Source organism: Piliocolobus tephrosceles, chromosome 5 (assembly GCF_002776525.5).
Source record: "Piliocolobus tephrosceles isolate RC106 chromosome 5, ASM277652v3, whole genome shotgun sequence".
In the NCBI taxonomy this organism is placed as follows: Eukaryota; Metazoa; Chordata; class Mammalia; order Primates; family Cercopithecidae; genus Piliocolobus; species Piliocolobus tephrosceles.
The window spans coordinates 97,238,496-97,256,935 of NC_045438.1; the positions used below are offsets into that span (position 1 = coordinate 97,238,496).

The 18,440-nt window shown below is 36.1% G+C and overlaps 1 protein-coding gene across 2 annotated transcripts in view; it reads left to right on the plus strand.

Annotated features, from left to right (window-relative positions):
• COL12A1 (collagen type XII alpha 1 chain) overlaps positions 1-18,440 on the plus strand; it is a 121,429-nt gene that overhangs the window by 67,961 nt on the left and 35,028 nt on the right. For both annotated transcript variants that reach the window (XM_023219254.2, XM_023219255.2), the window contains 15 exons: positions 170-312; positions 2,890-3,019; positions 3,750-3,889; positions 4,323-4,452; positions 5,659-5,801; positions 6,764-6,893; positions 7,511-7,653; positions 9,268-9,397; positions 11,225-11,344; positions 12,434-12,580; positions 13,336-13,452; positions 13,613-13,759; positions 14,309-14,383; positions 16,288-16,427; positions 18,257-18,380. In XM_023219254.2, the coding sequence (XP_023075022.1) occupies positions 170-312; positions 2,890-3,019; positions 3,750-3,889; positions 4,323-4,452; positions 5,659-5,801; positions 6,764-6,893; positions 7,511-7,653; positions 9,268-9,397; positions 11,225-11,344; positions 12,434-12,580; positions 13,336-13,452; positions 13,613-13,759; positions 14,309-14,383; positions 16,288-16,427; positions 18,257-18,380 (1,959 nt within the window). The remainder of the gene's footprint in view (positions 1-169; positions 313-2,889; positions 3,020-3,749; positions 3,890-4,322; positions 4,453-5,658; positions 5,802-6,763; positions 6,894-7,510; positions 7,654-9,267; positions 9,398-11,224; positions 11,345-12,433; positions 12,581-13,335; positions 13,453-13,612; positions 13,760-14,308; positions 14,384-16,287; positions 16,428-18,256; positions 18,381-18,440) is intronic.

Sequence of the window (18,440 nt, forward strand, 5' to 3'; positions counted from 1 at the left end):
GTCCATACTAAGGAGTCATTTAAGAATCAATCACCATTTTTATTAGGGGGTCAAATTTCATTATAAACTCAGAGGCATAGAATTCTCTGGTTGCCTTGGGAGCTGTATATATTTTAGGGGGAGGCATTGTTCTGTCTGCTTACTTTGTTTTTCAACAATCTTCTTTCAGCTCCCAAAAGTGGCCCACGAAACCTTCAAGTGTACAATGCAACATCTAACAGCTTGACTGTTAAGTGGGATCCTGCTAGTGGTCGTGTGCAGAAATATAGGATCACTTATCAGCCTTCCACAGGGGAAGGCAATGAGCAAACGGTAATTTTTAAATAAAAATTATAATTTGCATAAATTCTACCCATTTCTTTTCAAACTCTTTTCCCCCCTCAGTGTTTAGTTAGTCATACTTACTTTTTAAGGGATATTAAGATTTATTGCATTGGATGGAATCATCTGACTCTTTAGCTGGCACTCCACGTGGAGTGCCATCATGGAGACTCAGTGGATGTTCTCATGAGAGATGATAGTTGCTCTTCCTCAGAGTCCCAAAGCATGAGGTATGTGCCTCAATGCATCCATAGTTCCTTTAAAAACTATTAGTGCTGGATTATCCATGAAGATATCCAGATAGTTTTTGTATCTATGTCGACCTTCCATTCCTCTCTGTAACTTAATCAAGTGCTGAAAGTTTGCTAAACTTACTTATAATGTTTATTTTCTATTTATCTGATTTTTTCCCTGTTTTTTTTTTTGCATGTCATAGGCTATCTTCTAGATCTGGTGTTTCTAGATATGGGAGGCTGTTAACCTAATTTACACTGTTTTTCATTTTTCTATTATCCAAATGGAGGTCCCCAAGAAAGATGGAAGGACTGTAAACTCAGTCTTCATCCTCTTTCTCTTCCTAGTCTTTCCTTATTTAATAGAGCCTGTTTCCATTTTACCCCTCTTACTTTAGTTCTCTGGTTTTGGGCTTTCTACAACTTTGCCTTTTGTAAACTATATAATTAGAACTGCATGTATTATCCTAGGTCAGGAAGCCCCATGATTTTTACATAGGTATGATTATGTTTTCTGATTCATTTCAAAATATATCTCTGGTTTTGATGAGGTACAGAGTTTTATTGACTTTTTTGGCTATAATATTTTTATATATAGCCTTAGAGACACATGTGTTATTAACCTTTAATCATCTGACTTGCCAAGCTCAAGCAAATGGGTCATATCTCTTATCAGTTTAGAGGTATTAGCCAAGGTAGAGATTGGCATTAATCTAAGGTGTGTGGTTAAAGATCTCTAATACTACCCAGTTAGTAAGCTTAGCTGAATCAGAAACCTTCCCATCTCTAGTGTGACTTTGAGTTGGTCTTTTGAGGCTTTTATAGCTCCAGTCTTAGGTAGTATGATGCATTTGGACTGACTATTTGTTTGTTTTAGGTAAATAGATTATCATTAATAAACAATATCAACTGTAATCAATAGACTTTTATATGAAAATAAGATAAGACAAATTAGATGGACTGATATATTAATTTCAGAAACAGAACTTCTTTTTTTTCTATGGCATGCCAGATTTTGGTAAAACTACAAGTCAGGAGAAGTTTGTTCTTAGCATTTCCCATCTTGGGGACATTAATGTTCCGACTGCTTCTCCTGAGTCTCTTTTACTGTCTTCCAGCTGTTTGTTATCATAAAGAGTCTCATAAACTTATCCTCTGGAAAGTATGAAGCCCTTAAGCTTTGTTAGTCTTTGGGGGGTACTTGGATTTTAACGCTAGTCCGTGAAATCATGACAATGATGAATAACTGATGCTAGAATTATTTTGGGGAGCTGGATGGGGGAGGTTGGTAGATGCCCCTCTGCTTACTCATAAGGTCAGTTCTCCTAAGTAGGCTTTCAGATTTGTTATGCATCAGGTTTTTATCAAAATGGCTTATACTGTTATTGATACTTTTCTCTCATTTGTTAAAATTAGCCATGGTAGTTCAGTTTGTCCATATTGAGGATGACGACCGTGATTCACTGGTTTTTTTCTCTGGAATTCGGACTACTTGAGTGGATGGGTGCTACTGAAAACATCTGGTTTGTTCTAGCACATCCAGCCATCTACATGTGCACTCATTTTGGGCAGTGTGCCATTTTCATGCGATTTTAATTAGTATGACATAAACATCTGAATTCGGTAGGCTGTTAATAAATTGTACAAATTTTCTTTCAACAAGATAGCTAGATGGCCTTAAGTAACGAATAAAAAGTTTAAGCTCCATAATTAGAGTAAATTGAAAAGCTTCATACCACAGGGCTGGTATGATGGAGACAACTGGAAACCCCTGATCGAGTGTGGCCTGGCAAAAGGTCTGGTCATGTTGTTAACACAACTAAGGCTGTTAGAGTGACAGTGTTCTTGGGGGAAACACCAAGAGCTTTATACTGTATGCTGAATCATTTTAATGTGATTCTAAAGCAAATAAAAACATCTGTTAAAAAGGTAAGAATAATATTAAGTGGTGTAGAGCCTCTAAAATTATGCAATTCTTTGGTATCTTAAAGTCTCTTTGTAGCTCACTTATGATTAATGCCTTTTTTTTTTTTTTTTTTTTTGAAGAGTTCTGTGAAATGTGTTTTGGATGAAATTTTGCAGTGCTGGTGGCTAGCAAGTTGAAATATCTTTTTGGGGTCACCAGTTTAAAGCTTGGAATTCTTTTTATGATTTGAGGTGCATATTTTACATTTAAAATTATACCATAAGATGTACTTTAAACCTTTGCTCTGGTTCGTAATTCTAGAACTGGACAAGGGTCTCAAACAGCTTCCCTGTAGAAAGAGCTTTTTCTAACAGATTAGTGAGATGGAGAGAGCAAGGCTAACACTTACCAAGACCCTTTTTACTCAAGACCACAATAGGAGGACGGCAGAACAGTGTGGTCCTGCAGAAACTGAAGCCAGACACTCCTTACACTATCACCGTATCCTCTTTGTATCCTGATGGTGAAGGAGGTCGGATGACGGGAAGAGGCAAGACCAGTAAGTGAAACCTGAGTTCCTATAGCTTCTTTAATAGCTACTATTAGAATGGAATCATCTCTTTATCTGGAAACACTGGGGTGACATAAAGTTTTACTAATATTTAAAAATTCATTTACAAATAATATTAATAGTTTATTTATTTATTTATTTTTTGAGACAGAGTCTTGCTGTGTTGCCCAGGCTGGAGTGCAGTGGCATGATCTTGGCTCACTGCAACCTCCGCCTCCTGGGTTCAAGCGATTCTCCTGTCTCAGGCTCCTGAATAGCTGGGATTACAGGCGCCCACTACCACACCTGGCTAAGTTTTTATATTTTTGGTAGAGATGGGGTTTCACCATGTCGATCAAGCTGATCTTGAACTCCTGACCTCAAGTAATCTGCCTGCCTCGACCTCCCAAAGTGCTGGGATTACAGGCATGAGCCACTGTGCCTGGCCATATTAATAGTTTTTAACATCCTTGCTTGGAATTATTTGTCTCTATTTGTGGAGAAAGATGTTACTTTCTAGGATAGAAAGGTGCTCTAAGACAAAAATGTCATGTGGATAGATGAGACATATGCATCAGACTGACGCAGACACAGTATGTGTCGTTTATTCACTACTTCAACAAATGTTTGTGTGGTGCCTGCTATGTTCTAGGGTGCCTGGGAGATTATCAGTGAATCTGTGTTTCATGTGTGCTTGATTGTTAGCACTATACTGTGATGGGATTTCTGTGCGTTTCAGAACCTCTAAACACCGTAAGGAACCTAAGAGTGTATGACCCTTCTACCAGCACCTTGAATGTCCGCTGGGACCATGCAGAGGGAAATCCTCGTCAGTACAAGCTCTTCTATGCACCAGCAGCAGATGGTCCAGAGGAACTGGTAATTATTTATTATAGTAAAAAATGCTAATTTGTTTAAATGGTAGCTGAGTGATTTAAAAGTGGAACTGAAGGAGTTAACCAGTTTACTTTAGAGCTGAAGAATTTCATATTCATTTAATAAGACTTGATAGAGGGTAAATAGTTGATGCCTCAGAGCCTGGGTAACAGGGATTGGGGCCAGGATTCTTCCCCCTGGTCAGGGGAAGAAGTAGCTCTTCTGGGAAGTTCTAAACGGGGAGTATTGGGTGGTTGGAGGGGTATAGGGAAATATGTAACCTCTTGTAACAGGTCACGTGGGGGCACATTATTACCTCCTAATATTACAGAACCTGCTTCTTGACTTGGTCTTGAGTTGTTATTGTATTATTTGAATTATTATTTCTTCCACAGATTTTTCAAGTCAGTGCTGTATGTTTTATTAAAATATTTAGGTTCCAATCCCCGGGAATACCAATTATGCCATTCTTAGGAATCTCCAGCCAGATACCTCGTACACTGTGACGGTAGTTCCCGTTTATACTGAAGGTGATGGGGGACGCACATCAGATACTGGAAGGACATGTAAGTAATATGGCCAAAAAATTAATTTTTCATCATAAATGTTGCTTTTCATTATAAAGGCCATAAAGGCCCATTAAAGAGAATTAGGAAAGTTTGGTGTCACAGAATTAAAAACATAAAAATTAGCCATAGTTCACCTTCCTAACACCAAATGTTAACGTTTTGTGAAATAACAAATTTATAATGGCATCTTCTTTTGAAATGATAATTTTAGGATTTGTAAAAGTGCATATAATCATCAGTGTACTACTTTGCTTAATCTCTTTCATTGACAAAAATTCATTGAGCTTTGCTTTATGCTTTATAAATTGTTGTGAGGGACTGTTATAATTGGCTTTCATAGTGCGAATTGTTGAAATCTGTTCGGCACATTACTTAATTTCATGTCTTTGGTTTGTTTGTTGAAGTGCTTTTTCGATCTTAAAATCTGTATGCTTTCATTTAGAAAGCCATTTATAGTGGTTTTACTGTTTTTTGTAGTATTGCTTAAAGGCTTTTGTGCAGATTTAGAAGTATTTCTTTGGCTTTAAAAATATACTTGCTGATGGTTAAAAGGAATCAAGCATGGATGTCTTCTTTTGGTAAAAGATTAGTGGTCTAGGAAGATGATGTTATTGATTAAATTAGAGTTTGGAATTAGTACATCAATTTAATTGGTAAGTTTTTCTAAATTCCTATTGGGGCACTTGAGAACTGGGTATATCTTATTTTTCTCTCCTTTTACCTTTTCTGTTAATCACAAAGATATTGAGTAGCAATTGTTAAATGAAGAAGTAATGAATGGTTGTAACTAGCTGACCGAATCAGATGAGCTTAATGGCTGTTATCAGATTTTACGTAGAAGGCTGACTCTTAAAAAATGTCTCTTCTTCCTCTCTCCATTACCTATATTGGAAAACTGAAACTACTTTTCCTATTTCTTTTCTCCATCCCATGACCCTTTATGGACAATCCAGTTCCACCACTTTTATTAACTTGTTTTTAATTGAATACAATGTTGCTTCCTTATAGACAAAGGCCATGCTTGCTAACTTTAATTAAATTTGGATTTGGAGAGTTTTAATCTGCCTTTGTGTGTAGGTAATTAGAAATATAAAGAAGATAGCGTTTTGCTCTGTTACAGAATGTAGGTTCTGGAAAAGTGATACAAAAGCTTGAGATATATAAACAGACTTAAGAAAAAGATGTTGGCCTTCATTTCCTCAGTGATGAGAGGACTGGCAAGAAATGTCCAAGTATACAATCCTACACCTAACAGCCTTGATGTTCGCTGGGACCCTGCACCAGGACCTGTGCTGCAATATCGCGTTGTGTATTCTCCTGTGGATGGCACAAGACCCTCAGAATCTGTAAGTAATTTTGTCATGGAAACTGCATTTCCTGATGAATGTAGTCACATGTTTGTATCATGTTTGATAACCTGGGAGAACACAAACCACAAACATGCCAGTGTATAATACTTAAATTATTGTTTTTGATGATTTGAGGTAGGTGTATTAATTATAGGGTTAGTAAGAATAAAAAGAATTTTGGGAAAACGTGAATTAGTTGGATGGGTTAAAAACCCAGTAATAAATGTAAATAATTGTTAGACCTTGTCAGTATGTCTTTGTTATGAAAATATTTTAAAATTTACCTTCACTGGTTCTCACAAATTGCCCAATCTATCTTTCATTCATAACATTATTCAGTTTTGTAAGTAGACTAACAATTTAGAAATCAGAAATTCCTAATTTCAATAAGCATAGTATCAGAATACCTATGGGAAAGTAAATTTATAAACTAATTTAACTTATAAATCTTTGCAAAAATAAACAATGTTGATGAAGATAAACAAATGATAAACAATATATGCATTTGATAAGAACATTGATTTTCATGTCCATGTATGGTAGGACATATTAAGACAACTTTACCTGTATGCATTGCATGGAGTCTGTATTTCAACACAAAATCTCCCCCACCACAAGTAAGAGTCCCTATTCTTGTGTGTATTTAACATGCAGGATGTTTTTTGAGGAAATATCATGAGCCTTGCATGTTATATTTGAGAATGTTTATAATAAATATAAATGGAGATAACTGAAGCTACTAAGGGTCAAGGATGAGGTCACTATTTTTGGAAAGGGAATTTCTGAGGACAAATTTTGTTTAGTGATATGGTCTGGGTGGATCTCATGGAGAAGCACAGTTGGCTTCTGATGTGGCTGGGCTCAACATTTTATTATAAATACTATTGTGATGACTAACTGAAGACTTGGTAAGCATTTGAGTTGTTGTCAGGCAGAATTTGGCATTTCCTCCCCTGCAGATAGTGGTGCCAGGAAACACACGCATGGTGCATCTGGAGCGGCTGATTCCGGACACACTCTATTCCGTGAACCTTGTGGCTCTATACTCGGATGGAGAGGGAAATCCCAGCCCTGCCCAGGGCCGAACGCGTGAGGCAGAAATCCTTTCTCCATTCCATTCCCTGGTAGCTAGATAGGCAGGGCTTCTCTGATTGAGTGACAGATGGGAGGGGGTGGTGAGAGATGGGTGCTTTCTGCCTGGGATCCCCTACCTTCACATTCCAGGCGAAAACACTGGGTCTGTGACTGTTGTTTGTGTGAAGTGAACTTCATCTGTTTGTGTTCTCATTTGGGACATGAGTTAAGGAGGGGTTTTTCCCCTTTTTCTCCTCTTCTACCCTGCATCTTCCTTTTTTCCCTCTTTCTAGTCTGCAGTGAGTCTTCTTACCAAATGGGGACTTTGGAAATGTGAGGAGTTAGTCTTTATGTTTTATCGAATAGATATGGTTATAGTGGTTAAAATAATTCTCCTTTTTCCTAGTCTACCTTTCAAAGCTAGCTCTAGGTCACTGAAAGTTCAACATGTATCCATAGCTCTGAAATACACTGTTTATGATTTCACATTAAAACCATAAATGTGTATTTTATTATATGGGAGGAAACACCCAAGTGAATGGTGAATGAAACACATGCAAGCAACCTCCTTAATCTGGCCTAGGTAATGCTCACAGGCAGACAACAAAATCTATTGTATTTCATTTATTTAGTACCACGGAGTGGACCAAGGAACCTGAGAGTCTTTGGTGAAACAACTAATAGCCTTTCGGTAGCCTGGGATCATGCTGATGGGCCAGTTCAGCAGTACAGGATCATCTATTCTCCCACTGTTGGTGATCCAATTGATGAATATGTAAGTCTAATACTCATTTATTGGCACATTTTATCATCTTATCTGAATGGACGGTGAAATTAAACTTCTTTAGAGGTATGCTGTGAGTACAGTTGAGTCCTTGATAGTCACACTTTATGATTTTTCTCTTTCTGGCCTCTCATACCATAGAGAAGCATGTCTTTGGGTTCATTTTTATTCTAAAGGCAGATAGGAAAACTATCTTATTGCATGATTAACTGAACATTTCTAACCACCTAATGACACCACAGGAACCAAGTTTAGTGAAATATGATACCTATCATTCTGGAATGTCTAAGTTAATATTCAAATAGTGTGTTTATCCAAATCTTACCCTTTCCTCAAACCTAATTCCTCTACAAGGTCTCCCTTAAATATTCCAGTGTTAATTGATCTCTCTTTTCTTTAAGCTTAACATTTTGTGGTGCACATTAGTTTTGGAATATACATACTCTCCTATTAGCTTCAAACTTTTTGAGTGTCATAGTTTGTCTTTCCAGAACCAGATTCAAGTTTCTGGTAGCTTCTTCATAGCCCTCACTATGCACATCCATTTGTTATGAGTGGAAAAATGGAAAAACTACTCTATTTGAAATTTAGTGATTAATTGCTGTGATACGCTTGCAGAATATTGCACAAGACGTTGATTGTAAATTAGGTCTGTGGTTTGCCATCTTTTTACCACATAGATCGTCTTAGATAATTTTCCCTCCCTGAGCCCCATGTGATGAAATATTTCATCTACTGGAACTTGATATAGTAACCTTTAATTCAAGTCCCTACTTTTATTAATAAGAAACACATGTAACTACCATTTATAGTTTCTGCTCAAAATGAGATAAACAGTACTACTATAGTTAGTTTGCCAAAGCAGAGAAACTCATGGTTAGTGTTTGTGCAACCTTGCCATGGGCAAATAAGTAATTTCCCTTTACTTTTTGAAAACATTGAAAATACAGTTTATCATTTGTAGTTATAGGACTCCAGGCCAGGATTCACTGGCATACCTTATCTATGTTGTTTGTAGAAACAAAACATAGGTTTAGAAGAGAGATTGAGATGTCTGGTTCATTTCTTCTTTGAAGAGGTAGTTGAATCTTTTTCAGCTAACTAGTATCAGCCAAACTGATATGTTTGAGGCCAGAAACTTCGTCAATTTTTGCTCACCAGTGGATTCTCAGTAGCTAATACCTGTCCCACTGTGCCTGGCCTGCAGTGGGTACTGGGTACATATTTGTACATGAAAGCGGAACATGTGATGATGAGATCTGAAGGAAACAAGCTTACTACTGAGTGCTGGAGTACTCAGTAAGGTGTTCTGAAGCACTGTACATGGCATTGCTTTTAATACAGTTTTCTTCAAAGATGTTAGGTCACATGGCTGTTAAGTGGCTGATTTGGGATTTGAACCCAGATCTGTCTGACTCTAAAACCACTCTCCTAAGCTGCAGAGAAGAAGTGAAGATAGTTTTTCTTGTCATGAGCATTGTGCAGCAAAAATAAAATGTGAAAAAAACTAGTCTTACTGTTTATGGGAATACATAAAACAATATTGTCTTTTGATCTGGAAGTCTTCCAGATGGTAGTACATTTATAATTTAACTTCCTCTATAGACCACAGTCCCAGGCAGAAGAAATAATGTAATACTGCAGCCCCTGCAACCTGACACTCCATATAAAATTACTGTTATTGCTGTTTATGAAGATGGAGATGGTGGCCATCTAACAGGAAATGGAAGAACTGGTAAGTGTTTTGTACTCCGCCTTTTTGTTTCTGCTTTGAAATTGTTAAGATCTTAATGTTGCTTTTTTACCTTTTAAAATCTTAAAATTTTATCTTTACCAGTACATCTCAAATACCACGCTAATATTGTATTATTTGTATTAGATATTAAATTTTGTCAAAATGATGACATGTGAAAGGAATTTGTTTTTAACTTTTTAATGGTTCACTAAGAGAAGAAAAAGACCATCTACATATTTTTATTTGCTTAAGATAGTTTTACTTCTTCTTTGGAAAACCACTGCATATTCTCTGAATAATGTTTCAATTGGTATGGTGTCAGTTAAGGCTATAATTGTTAAGTCAATATAGTATCAGTAAGAAATATTCCATTGTGATTGAATCTTAAGTCATAAATACAGAAGTGAGATGATCAGCAATCATTTTCTGTCTACAAATTTAGCTTTTTCTAAAAAAGAAAAATGTATTTTTTATTGTACTAAGCCATTTACATAGAATTATCGATGTTCAGACCCATTTTTACACTATACTGTTGGTAATTTCTTAGGGTTTAAAAATTCTCTAATGTGGTTGCTTGCTACAGTCACCTGAGGAGCTTTAAAAATACTTATGCCTGGGTTCCACTCCCAGAGATACTGATATAACTGTGTGAGGTGTGGGCTGGACATGCTGATGTTCTCATTAATGTGCAGCAATGGCTGAGAGCCATTAGTTTAGCATAAAGGTAGGATGAACTCTAGATCCGAGTTTTGTTACTGGTAGATATTGGCATTGCTCTTTTATACTTCATTCACCAAAAATCTACTTAAGTAACATGACTTCAGGTTTCTTTCTGCAGTCACTTGCCAAAAGTCTTTTTGAGCTTAAATGATCTTGACAATATTACAGAATTTAAAGAGGTGACATTTGAAAGCTCCTAAGGGAAAAGCAGGACTAGAGTTGATTCAGCTCAGTCTCTCAAGGTCAAGAATCTGTATTTAGTGATATTGTTGTCTACAGGACTGAGTCAATGGAGACTCACATGACTCAAGATGATTTTAACAACTTCACTTTTTAAATTTTTTTTCAGATTTTAGACTGTATTTTGGGACTTTCCTGGGGAAAAATGGCATATTTCAGAATTTCATGCTTATCAAAATGGATTTTTAAAAACTAGATCTTATATTTTCCAGGAAGGGCCAAAGTCATATTTTGTTTCTCTTATGAAAAAAGTTTTTCAAGTTGGATTCGTTATTTGCGTAATGCTGTGAATAGTAACTACAGCAACTACTTAACATGTTACCTGAACGGCATTGATTTTATAAGTTGTGAACTTGGGGGCAGTATCTCTGGAAGCTTAAGGATTTATTCTAGGTAATGCTGGTGGAGGATAGAAAGGTATAGGGAAAAAGCACTATTAGGTAGCTGTGTGGTTTTGGGCAAATAATATCTTATGTATTTGATGAAGTGGTTGGACTAGATAGTCTCTAAATTGCTTTCTGTTTCTAACAATCTGTAATATATGACATTGTAAAAATGGTTTGAGATCTTTTTTATTTTCTATAATCCTGAGTCATAGAATGTTTCAGCTCTGGATACTGCTTCCTGCTGAGAAGGCAGTTCTGGAAATCACTAGTTCTTGAGTCTATTTGATTTGCTGTTTAAATTTGGAAAACTATTCAGCAGTTTTTGAATACTTCAATGCCTTTTAATTGTTTTCTGGATAAAGACATTATGGGATATTATGAAATTGCTCCCACTGGGCTTCCCTACCAATACTTTTAAAGTTCTGTGCTCTCCTTGTATGCCAATAAAAGGTCAGTAATGTGTGTCAATGTTTGTTTCCAGTGGGACTCCTTCCTCCTCAGAACATACACATCTCTGACGAATGGTATACAAGATTCAGGGTGTCCTGGGACCCTTCACCCTCTCCAGTTCTTGGATATAAAATTGTATATAAGCCAGTGGGTAAGGAAGTGCCTTTGTCTTCATAGAAATGCTTTGGAGGGTTATTTGCATATCAGGGTATTTTCTCTTTCATCTCCCACTATTAGGTTCTCCTGAGAGTTCAGGTATCACACCAAGTTTCCTGTCACCAAAGGCAATGTTTTTGGCAATAACATTTTAAGCCAATCATCTTAAGTACCATTGTTATTATAGGTATAGATGAGAGGCTAATTAAATGTCATGATTAAAAAGTTTGACTTGGTTCATAAAGTTGCACAAATCAAAGATGCCTGTCTTCAGACATCCTATATGATCATGAAATAATGAATATTCCATCATTATACCTTTGTATTTTTCCCACTATGCCCAGGTATTATTTTATTTTGGACATAGATTCCATGCAGCTTATTCATGACAGCCTTACTTTCAAATCCCCTCTGAAATTTTCACCTAAATTAATATCACCTTGATTAAACTATTTGTTATTTTTGTTTTAATATTCTGTCTATATGCTTAGCGAAACTGGAAGAAAAATGCTCTTCGTACCAAATTTGTTAGGGCATCTTCTATATATCCAGGAAGAGTATGAATTAGAAAAAACATGAAGGAGAGAAGGCAAGAGAAAGGAAATAAAATTTGAACCTATGTAAGAAATAGAAAAAGAACTTTAAAAAGAAAGTGGGGTTGGTAACTAAGGACTTTAGCAGCCAAAGTATGTGGAATGAGGTCCAAGATAGAAGTTCTTAGATCGTCTCTACAATAAATGAAGAAGTGTCCATTGAACACCTACTATATGCAAAACACTATGTTGGCAAAATAGGGCTTGAGAAAGAAGCTTGAGAATTCATTCACTAAAGAAACATTGATTATATACCTACTATATTCCAAATGCTGTGCTGTGCTTTGAAAATAGGAGGGTGAAGAAATCAGTGTCTGCTTATAGTTTCATATTTGCCATATAATGTAGCTTGTGCTCCAGTGAGTAAGTACATGAGGACTATGGAATTAATGGTGTTCGTGATTCCCTTTGACTGTAGGATCTTTAATTTTACGCAGAATTTCATGCTAGTAATGGCATGCTTCTGTATATTTTTGTGGTTGTTAATAAAGGTTCCAATGAGCCCATGGAAGCCTTTGTTGGAGAGATGACATCATATACCTTACACAATCTCAATCCCAGCACCACCTACGATGTGAATGTTTATGCTCAATATGATTCCGGACTCAGTGTCCCCTTGACAGATCAAGGCACTACATGTGAGTCATGGATATTTTCTTGGTTGTAAGAAAAAGTATAGTAGAAATTACCAGGTCAGCCTATTCTAATTTTACTGCTTCTGAACATATACATGTTTCCTCAGCATTATGTAGGCAGGCTATTTTGTGTCTGGTTAGACAAAATACCGATCCAATTACATAAATATTATAATTGAGTATATAAAAATGTATATGATGAGAAATTTGTGTATTTCACATAAAATATTATATTTTGAATTTTAAAAGATAAAAATTATAGAAATTATCATTTTATCCATGAATGACCTGTAAAATTAGATATGTGATGCTACTTAGTTCTTCTTTACATTTGATATTAAGATATATATTACCTAAATCCATTGATTTACTTTGACTTAATTATCGAATCATGATTAGTGATTCAGTCCACAGATATATTTTAATGACACCATTGCTTTGATAACTATTTAATGACTTAGCAGATAGCCTTTTAGAAACTGTTTTCATTATTTTCCATGAGATGTTTTTGAAATTCTTAGTTGTGAGAGAGACTATACGGAATTTCCTTTCCTTGAAAATCAGTGATAGAAAGGGGGGTCTATTTTGGCAGTACCACATTTTCAAATACGATTCATGTATGTTTCTTCTAAGGAAACATGTTACAATTTTGAACTTTTTTTCACCCACAGTGAAAGTTTGAAAATTGTGTTATGATTAAAAGTGTATTTTTTTGCTTTAATTTACAAAGTAAATCTCTTTCTTTCTTTATTTTATAGTATATTTAAATGTAACAGATCTGAAAACTCACCAGATTGGGTGGGATACATTCTGTGTCAAATGGTCAGCTCACCGGGCAGCCACCTCCTACAGGCTAAAACTAAGTCCTGCAGATGGTATGTGTGTAAAAAAGAAAAAAATGATCTGGAGCATGTAGTGGAAACATTTTAAATTTCAGTAAAGAAGATACCATTTTGTTTATAGCAATGATATATAAAATTGTCTTGAAATATAATTGGTGATGACACTGGCATTTTCCTTTGTTGTCATAATCAGGAACCAGGGGACAAGAAATTACAGTGCGTGGATCAGAAACCAGTCACTGCTTCACTGGCCTTTCACCAGACACTGATTATGGTGTCACTGTTTTTGTGCAGACACCAAATCTCGAGGGACCAGGAGTCTCTGTTAAAGAACATACCAGTAAGTTTTTGAGAAATCTGGAAAGCCTTCATAAGGCTTTAGAATAGAATGCTCTAGGTAAGGAAGACTTAAGTGAATCCTGTGCAGGTACCTCTCCCCAGGGGTAGCAATAATGATAGGATGATGGTGAGTTCCTGAATGTGGAGTCTAAAGCTGGTTCAGGACCTTTTTCTGTAGCAATTGCAAGTTGTCCCTGTTATCGAGTTGGGGCTACTTTGAGGAAGGTCTAAAGGAGGGAGAGGTGGCTCTCGCTGACAGTGAGAAGGTGAATTCATATTAGTGACTTTTGCTCATTTGACCCTATCTGAAGGCCTTACATTTTCCCTTTAGATCTTTATTTTCTGTCGCTGTAGTGGATGTTGAATGACTACCAGTGACACCAAATTTGGATGGAATAAAATCCCCAGTATGTTAGTACTGATGACAGTGGTGTCTCATTTTGTATGACTTGATTTGGTATCCAGGATTTAAATCGCTCTTAAAATTTACTTTCTGGGATATAAAATGTGCACATGGTGTGTTTTTAAAATTATTATTTTTAAATTCTAGCTGTGAAACCAACAGAAGCCCCTACAGAGCCACCCACCCCTCCTCCCCCTCCCACCATTCCACCAGCCCGGGATGGTAAGTACAGCTAAATAGGCAATACATTCAGCTGACAGGGACCTACAGACTTCTTATTTATGCTGCATGTGCATCATTTACAATTAATATAGAACATTTCTGATTTATTATTGCTGCTGAGGAGTTTTTAGATTGAAAGAGAAGATTATCAGAAATTTGTTTCTCTCCATCTCTGGGCACATTTTGGTGTGAATAAAATCAGTCATAAATTATTCCAGCTCTTCAGTTGGAAGTGTGTGTCCTCAGTTTTACAGATTTAGGTCTTCCATGATCCATGGTTACACGGTGGACATTTCTTTCTGCTAACTGCTGGCATCAGTAAGCACTGTGAACCCTTTTGGCTATATTTGCAACGTAAGCCTTGAGGCTGTTGGCTTTAAAATTCCTAGCGTCCAACCTGAGAAGTTCCCTGGATTACACAAAGCTAAAAAATTTTCCATTCACCAAAATGTGAAGATAATTGTAACTTGCAGTGAACTGGTAAAACGACATAGTGATTTATTAAGGTTGGTCTCTCAGCACTTGAGGGCAATTCTTTAGCACTTTATCAAGCTAAAGTTAAGTTAAATAACTACTGGATTATTCTTTTCTCATATGCTGTCTCCAGCATTTAATAGAAAACATTTCATATTTTAAATATATTTTTATTTTATCTTAGAAGGATGTAGAATGTTACAACTTTATTAAACCAATTATATAAGTAAAATTAAAAATTAGTGTAATATTGTAGGGTAAAATAATAATGGGTTCCTTTAAAATAGATATAGAAAGAAATTCAGTAAATAATCTTGGTTTAGAAACAAGTTTTTTCTTTTTAAATAGACTTTATTTTCTAGAGTAGTTTTAGGTTCACAGCAACATTGCAGGCATGATGCAGAGATTTTTCATCTCCCAGACAGACTGCCCTTCCCCACCACATGCCCAGCCTCCTCCACTATTAACATCCCACATCTGAGTGGTACATTTGTTACAAACGATGAACCTACATTGACACATCATCACCACCCAAAGTCCATAGTTTACATTAGGGTTCACTCTCAGTGTTAAACTTCTCTACGTTAAGTTTTTATAAATTAAAATTTTGTTAATTGTTTTTAGATTTTTTTCTTAGCCTCCAAGTCTAGATATTCAAATAAAAATCTTCTTTCCTACATATGATTCTAGTGGCTTAATTTAAATTTTACAAAGGACTTGGCCAGGTGCAGTGGCTCACTCCTGTAATCCCAGCACTTTGGGAGGCCGAGACAAGTGGATCAAGACCATCCTGGCCAACACGGTAAAACCCCGTCTCTACTAAAAATACAAAAATTAGCTGGGTGTGGTGGCACGTGCCTGTTGTCCCAGCTACTCAGGAGGCTCAGGCAGGAGAATCGCTTGAACCTGGGAGGCGGAGGTTGCAGTGAGCTGAGATCGCCACTGCACTCCAGCCTGAAGGCAGAGTGAGACCCTGTCTCAAAAAAAAAAAAAAAAAAAAAAAAAAAGAACTTATTTGCATAAAGTCAATCTTTAACAATTATATTCCAAATCTCCAAACTTTTTATTTGATTTCTCCTCTCATTTATTGTTCAAAACTACTTGAAGAGTTCCATGAGGTAAGATTATATCTTTGTATAATGGATCTAAACAAATGGAGTAATTCCAGGGCAGGTATTGTGGATCTGTTAGTCCAATGCTTCTTAAATTTATTGTGCATATGAGTCATCTTATTACTGCTGGTACTGATTCAGGAAGTCTGGGGTAGGACCCAACATTCTGCATTTCTAACAAGCTCCCAGGCAGTGCTGTTGCTACAGAACCACACTTTGCATAGCAAGGTGTTATACTACATTTTCAATTATGTGATTTCATTTAAATGAAAGAATTCATGAGATTTGGGGCTTCTTCTGCTTTCTTTTTTTTTGTAGTATGCAAAGGGGCCAAGGCAGATATTGTGTTCTTGACTGATGCCTCTTGGAGCATCGGGGATGATAATTTTAACAAAGTTGTAAAATTCATCTTCAATACTGTGGGAGGCTTTGATGAAATCAGTCCTGCTGGGATTCAGGTGAGTGTCATTCCACCAGTGGCCACTCATTTGTGATGTCTTGCCTTTCCTTTGAACTTCTCTTTTTACTCTTTTTAAGTAAAAAGTCTTTTCAATATAAACTCAATTTTGACCTTCTCTTACTTACTATTTCCTTTATTCATGTATTTTTGGGAGGGAATTGGGTGTACATGATAAATAAATAGAAAAATAAATGTTTTTTCTATTAGTTTATTAGTTTTTATCTTTGACTAGATAATATTCCTGTTGGAGAACTTAGGGGATTCTGACTCTTAACTTCCTGCTTCCAACCATGACACATTTCTATAGAAATTCATCCAAAGTTCTGGATATTAAATTCTTTGTGATTTTCATGCCCTGTGAAGTTAGAAGAATCAGTGATAAACAGTGACTGGAGTGAGTGTGTGGAACTTCTGCCTCTATCATTACTTTGCAGAAAATTACCTTGACCAGAAGAATGTCCATTGTTGAGCTAAAGCATATTTCATTTGCTTTTTTAAAATGATAACTACCAATTATCTTGCTCTGAAATCACTCCAAATATATTAGTTATACTGAAGTACTTAGAGAAGTTTATATTTCCATGAGAAGCCTCAAAGAATAAATCATCATGTAACCCTAACCCAATTAAAAGACCCAATTAAAATTCCACCCCCTCTGGTAAGGCGCCATGATGGCTTTACCCATTCCATGCTTTTGAAGTATTTTGTCTATATTGCTGCATTACAACAAATATCACTTCATATTGTCATTAATTGTGTGACTGTCTTCCATCTACTCTTCTATCTAAATCCTTGACTCCTTAAAGCAAGAGACTATCTTTTTAAAAAATAATTTCTCCTTTTCTTTCCCATTTCTTTGCTGAATTTTCTTTATTTTGGCAGTTTGATCATAATTGTGGCATCATGAAAATAAGATATTTTGAAATAAACCACAAACAATTTCATCAACAAAACATGTCCTCTTTTATGGAATAGTAAATTTCAAATCCTCAAATAATCCTCTAGACCTTAATCCAACCCAAGAAGAGTAAAAATTCGCCCTAGTTATATTCTAAATTTAATGTGGTTATATTCTTAATTTAACCACATTAATTCAACAAGCAAGCTTTTTTTCATCCTTTTAGGAATTTGTATTTCTAACAAAAAATAGCTACCATATTTTATTAACTCCTATGTACCAGTTACTTTGTATACAGGATTATTAGTCTTTAAAACAATCCTAGAAAGTAAGTATAGTTATCCTCATTTTACTGATAAAAAAATCCATTGTCACATAGCTATTAAATGCCAGAGCTAGAATTTGAACCCAGTGAATCCTGAGTACAAAGCCTATACTTTTCCCTCTAAATCCCATTTTCAATGAGTTTGTGATGAGGGATGATTATAATCACACACGTGACATTTTTATATTGCCATAAAGAACCGATAGAGTCAGTGAGAAGCAGCAGTGGGCTGAGTCAACTGTTTAACCAACATTTGGATTCGAGATGGTATGTTCTCATGTCTAATCCTGGGATCTCACCACTCCCCAGCTTTATTCATCCCTTTCTATGTCCTAGAGAAAGGCACAACATGAATATAGTATATTTTCATTATTAACGTCAGTTATGACAATTTCATTGAAGATTGAAAATTAAAGAATTTAATGAGACAAGTGCAGTAGGTGTTATAATATTAGCTATAAAGAGCTTACAATATTCTATCAGGTCTGAGATACTTTTTACAACGCCCCATCCCCCACTTTATTCTGCAGCTAGAGAATCACTTGAAGATTGAAATATAAAATGAGATGACTTATGCTCACTGCTAAACCACGTTTTCCTTCAGGTTTCATTTGTGCAATACAGTGATGAGGTCAAGTCTGAGTTCAAGCTGAACACATACAATGACAAGGCCCTAGCCCTTGGGGCCCTCCAGAATATTAGGTACAGAGGAGGAAACACAAGAACAGGTACGTGTATATGTAGACCTTTACTCTCCAAGCATTTGTAGTGGCAGAACTGAGTGTATT